This window comes from Eimeria maxima, genomic scaffold (assembly GCF_000499605.1).
Source record: "Eimeria maxima Weybridge genomic scaffold, Emw_scaff1086, whole genome shotgun sequence".
Classification (NCBI taxonomy): domain Eukaryota; phylum Apicomplexa; class Conoidasida; order Eucoccidiorida; family Eimeriidae; genus Eimeria; species Eimeria maxima.
The window spans coordinates 2,600-7,599 of record NW_013563395.1 but is presented as its reverse complement, the minus strand read 5'-3'; the positions used below and the strand labels follow the sequence as shown (position 1 = coordinate 7,599).

General features: G+C 39.4%; 2 protein-coding genes across 2 annotated transcripts in view; one reads left to right on the top strand and one right to left on the bottom strand.

Annotated features, from left to right (window-relative positions):
* The window catches only part of EMWEY_00048380 (RNA recognition motif domain-containing protein, putative), a gene marked incomplete at both ends in the record, with an annotated part of 3,546 nt that extends 863 nt beyond the window's left edge, over nucleotides 1-2,683 (bottom strand). The window contains 5 exons of the mRNA XM_013477263.1: nucleotides 1-531; nucleotides 1,084-1,195; nucleotides 1,358-1,459; nucleotides 1,684-1,811; nucleotides 2,188-2,683. The exon at nucleotides 1-531 is cut by the window's left edge and continues 57 nt beyond it. Of these exons, the coding sequence (XP_013332717.1) occupies nucleotides 1-531; nucleotides 1,084-1,195; nucleotides 1,358-1,459; nucleotides 1,684-1,811; nucleotides 2,188-2,683 (1,369 nt within the window). The remainder of the gene's footprint in view (nucleotides 532-1,083; nucleotides 1,196-1,357; nucleotides 1,460-1,683; nucleotides 1,812-2,187) is intronic.
* A 1,531-nt stretch (nucleotides 2,684-4,214) lies between these two features.
* The window catches only part of EMWEY_00048370 (DnaJ domain-containing protein, putative), a gene marked incomplete at both ends in the record, with an annotated part of 3,092 nt that continues 2,306 nt past the window's right edge, over nucleotides 4,215-5,000 (top strand). The window contains 2 exons of the mRNA XM_013477262.1: nucleotides 4,215-4,350; nucleotides 4,605-4,717. Coding sequence (XP_013332716.1) covers nucleotides 4,215-4,350; nucleotides 4,605-4,717 — 249 coding nt within the window. The remainder of the gene's footprint in view (nucleotides 4,351-4,604; nucleotides 4,718-5,000) is intronic.

Sequence of the window (5,000 nt, the reverse complement as noted above, 5' to 3'; positions counted from 1 at the left end):
GTCCGTGCTGCATGCTTGCAGCATAAGGATTAATATTATGATGATGATGTGCTGCAGCAGCATATCCAGGATTTTGTGGGGCCCCTGCACCTACAGGGGGCCCCACAGGTGGGGCCCCCTGTAAGAATTCAAGGGGCCTCTCCCATGTAGTTATACCTGTTAATTCGTTATGGTAATAGGGCCTCCCTTCTGAGGAGAAATATTCCTTCCAGTGCCCTGCTTGTCTTGGGTTATGATTATTATTAGCTGCTGCTGCTGCTGCTGCTGCTGCTGCTGCTGCAGATGCTGCAGTTGCTGCTGGTCCTGCTGCTGCTCCTGTAGCATTTGTTAATGGGGATACACCTGAAAGAGACGGAGAAGATGATGATAGGACCCTCATACCACCACCACCAATATGATGAGGGGGGGGGGCCCCCCCTCCCATTGTATTAGGGGGGCCCCCTAACATACCACGGGGGCCCCCTCCTGCTGCAGTACCCATTGCTATACCACCAGACATACGACCACCACCATGACCCATTGATGCATTTACTGCAATAAAACAACATACAACATAAAATATACATATACATATATATACATACATGTACATATACATATATACATATACATATATACATATATTTACGTATATAATTACGTATAATATATACATAATAAAATATACAATAGACATATACATATAAATACATAGATATACAAATAGATATACATATATACATATATACATAAACACATAAATATACATATAAATATATACATATATACACGTACATATACATATATACATACACATATATACATAAACACATAAATATACATATAAATAAATATATATATATAGATATAAATATACATATATAAATATACATATATACATATAAATAGATGTAGATAGAGAAAAAGGGAGCTAGACCGATCCCCTTTTCCCTTTTTTTTTGTCCCTTATTGCATGCATATATATATAAATAAATATAAATAAATAAATATAAATAAATAACTTACGCATTTGTTGTCTTTGTGCCCTACTCTCCGCAAATCGTACTTCCATAGGTCGAGTACATCCTTGCCAACAATGTTTACCATTTAAGGAATTAATTGCATAAAAAGCTTCCTCTTTATGGGACATTTTAACAAATGCGCAGCCACGTCCTTGTCCTGTAGCTGAATCCTTCATTAGGAATACTTCCTCTACCTATACAGCAGCAAATGCAGCAACAACAGCAGCAATCTATACTATATACAGAGACGAACTCAATAAATGGTTATAAGCTAGGGGTTAACAAACAATTTAATGTATAAACACTCAATTAGGGTTTAGGGTTTAGGGTTTAGGGTTTAGGGTTTAGGAATTTACCGTGCCATAATTAAGAAAGAAATTCTTTAATTCTTCGTCCTTTAATGTACGAGGTAAACTACCAACAAATAATTTTGCTTGAGGTACACCAGGCTCGCATGCCTGCAGCAGCAGCAACAGCAAATGCAGCAGCAGCAAATGCAGCAGCAGCAGCAGGAGATGCAGCAACAGCAGCAGCAACCTTGTTATAAACAATACTACAACGTGTATAGACAAATATAGACACAATGCATGCAACAATATACAACAACAGACACAGCTAGCTAGCTAGCTAGCTAGCTAGCTATAAATAAATAAATAAATAAATAAATAAATAAATAAATTACCTGTGGATTAAGACCTAGTCTCTCTGCCTCTCCTGTTGCATACTTAACCGTCATTGGCCCCATGGCGGACTCCAAGACACGACTGTTATGTAGTGCACGAATTGCATTATCTGCTGCTGTTATTGAAGCTGTACATACACCCCATCAGCAGCAGCAGCAGCAGATAAAGCAGCAGCAGCAGCAGCAGGAGGAGGAGGAAGAAAGAGACGCAGTATATAATACATCATAAAGTATATCATATAATACCTTAAAATAAAGATAATTAAATAAAAAAAAAGACATAAATAAATAAGAATAAATAAATAAATAAATAAATAAATAAATAAATATAATATAATAACTTACCCATTTTAACGAATGCACTATTTTTATGTTTATTAGTATTTTTATCTCTAATAATAATAAATATAGGATATAATAGATAAAAAAGAGGAGAAAAAAGGCAAGATAAATAAATAAATAAATAAATAAATAAATATAATATAATATAATATAATAACTTACCCATTTTAACGAATGCACTATTTTTATGTTTATTAGTATTTTTATCTCTAATAATAATAACTTCTCTTACATCACCATATTCTTGAAAGATTGGTTTTAAATTTTCTTCTTCAATTGATTGAGGTACACGTCCTATAAATAATTTTATCTCTACAGGAGGAATTATTTTTTCTCCTCCTCCTCCTCCTGTTGCTGCTGCTGCTGCTGTTGTTGTTGTTGTTGCTGCTGATGGTGTTGGTGCTGCTGATGATGATGATGGTTGTTGTTGTTGTTCAGGTGTTGAACCACTACTGTTGCTGCTGCTGTTGTTGTTGGTGTTTGTTGCTGTTGTTGATGATGTTGTTGTATCTGCTCCTGGTGTTGCTACTGATGATGAGGATGAGGAAGAAGATGAGGATTCTTGTTGTTGCTGCTGCTGTTGCTGCTGTTGCTGCTGCTGCTGCTGCTGCACTAAGGCTTCTGCAGCACCATTTGATTCGTGAGCTGTATCAGACATTTTCTTCAATTAATCCTGAATCATTCATCAATATCATATCACATCTATAAACCCTAATAAACCCTAAACCCTAAACCCTAAACCCTAAACCCTTATAATGTCATGAGGTATATATTATACTTACAATATATATGTATATATGTATAAAAATATACAAATATATACAAAATCTTATTTATTTACTTATATATACATGTATATATATATACATAAACATAAGACGGCCTGTATATATGAATAAGAAGGGTCTTTCTTTTGCCCCACAAGAAAATAATTATTTAATAAAACAATAAAAATATTAAATAAATAAATTAAAACAGAAATTAAAACAAAATAAATGGCAAAAAAAAAAGAAACCTCCCCCCACGTGCAGCAGCAGCAGCAGCAGCAGCAACAGCAGCAACAGCAGCAACAGCAGCAGCAGCAGCACCTGTATGAGAATAGTGATGTCCAAGCTGCGTATACACCCCAATCGTTACAAGCAGCAAATAAAATTAAAACAAATAACAAAAACGATCACAAGAAGCTGCTGAAGCGAAGCCCCTGCAGCAGCAGCAGCAGCTGCTGCAGCGGCAACAGCAGCAGCGGCAGCGCATAGCGGCCGCAGCAGCAGCAGCAGCAGCAGCACGCGACACAGCAGCAGCAGCAGCAGCAGCTACCCACACGTGTAGTGTATAAGGCCGCGACGAGGCCCTGCTGAGGGGCTGCTGCTGCTTAATTTACACGACTGCAGCAGCAGCAACAAATTAAATAATTTATTTCTTTCTTGTCTTTTATTATTTTATTGCTGCTTACTCTTTATTCTTATTTATTTCTTCTTTATAAACTATTTGCTGCTGCTGCTGCTGCTGTTGCTGCTGCTCCTCCTCCTCCTCGGAAACCCGAGCGATCCGTATACTATATACAACAAGGCTCGCGGGCGGGTCTTTTGCTGCCGCCGCCACAGCAGCAGCAGCAGCCGCAGCAGCAGCAACAGCAGCTGCAGCAGCAAATAGACCTATAAGCGCCTGTCTTTCTCTTATCTCTTTATTTCTGTCTTCTTCTCCTTTCTTTCTTCCTTGCCGCTGCAGCAAAACAGCAGCTGCTCGCGACCTCATCGCGGCCTCGACTGACCAGCAGCAGCAGCAGCAGCAGCAACAGTACCAGCAGCAGCAACAGCAGCAGCATAACGTTCAGCTCCACCTAGACACACTTCACCCAAAACAGCAACTTGCACAGCAGAAGCAGCAACAGGCAGCAGTTCAACAGCAGCAACAGCAGCAACAGCAGCAAAAGTAGTGCTGCGCGGGCCCTCCGAGCCTATTTTCTGCGTGTGTTGCAGCAAAGACAGCAACAGCAGCAGTAACAGCAACAGCAGCAGCAGCAGCAGCAGCGGCAGCAGCAACGGACGAACCTCTTGGCGCGACTGCTGCAGCCGCTATATTAGCACACCCGAGCAAAGAAACCCAACAACAGCAGCAGCTGCATAAACAGCAGCAGCAATATAAACAGCAGCAGCAGCAGCAGCAACAGCAGCAGCAGCAGCAGCAAGATGTCGGGGTCTATGGATGAGGTGCTGCAGCAGACGGTGGTCTATGGGGTCCTAGCAGTCGTGCTGCTCTCCCCTCGTCTGCCGCAGCTGATGCCGCAGCGCCAGGCTAAATTTATTGCTTATATGAGGAAGCCAGGTATATATATAAACCCTAAACCCTAAACCCTAGTTCTTCTTTACCAACATTGCACGGATGCTAGAGGAATATCTAGGGTTTAGGGTTTAGGGTTTAGGGTTGAATGCCGGTCGAAGGAAAGCCTTCTCGATCCTTTTTGGTAGACACACGGTGCCGGTCTATCTTCCAGGATTTAGGGTTCCGAGGGTTTAGGGTTTCTAGGGTTTACAGTTTAGGGTTTAGGGTTTCTAGGGTTTAGGGTTTGTGTGTTGCAGTGCTGACGGCTGTATTAATGTATTTGGCTTATTTGCCAATCGCAACTCCTCGTAAAAACTTTTATTCAATGTTGGAGGTGGATGTGCATGCAAATCGTAATGATATATTACAAGTAGGGTTTAGGGTTTAGGGTTTAGGGTTTTTTAGGGTTTTTTAGAGTTTTCTAGGGTTTTCTAGGGTTTGGTGGAGGATTTAGGGTTTACATTTATGCACCATTTTATATAGATATATAAATATTCATATTTCCTCTATATATTATCAATTATAAAGAAATAAAAATTTTCAAAATTTTCTAGGGTTTAGGGTTTAGGGTTTAGGGTTTAGGGTTTAGGGTTTAGGGTTTTGGAATTTTTTTTTTTTTTTTTTTTTTTTTTTTTTTTTTTTTTTTTTTTTTA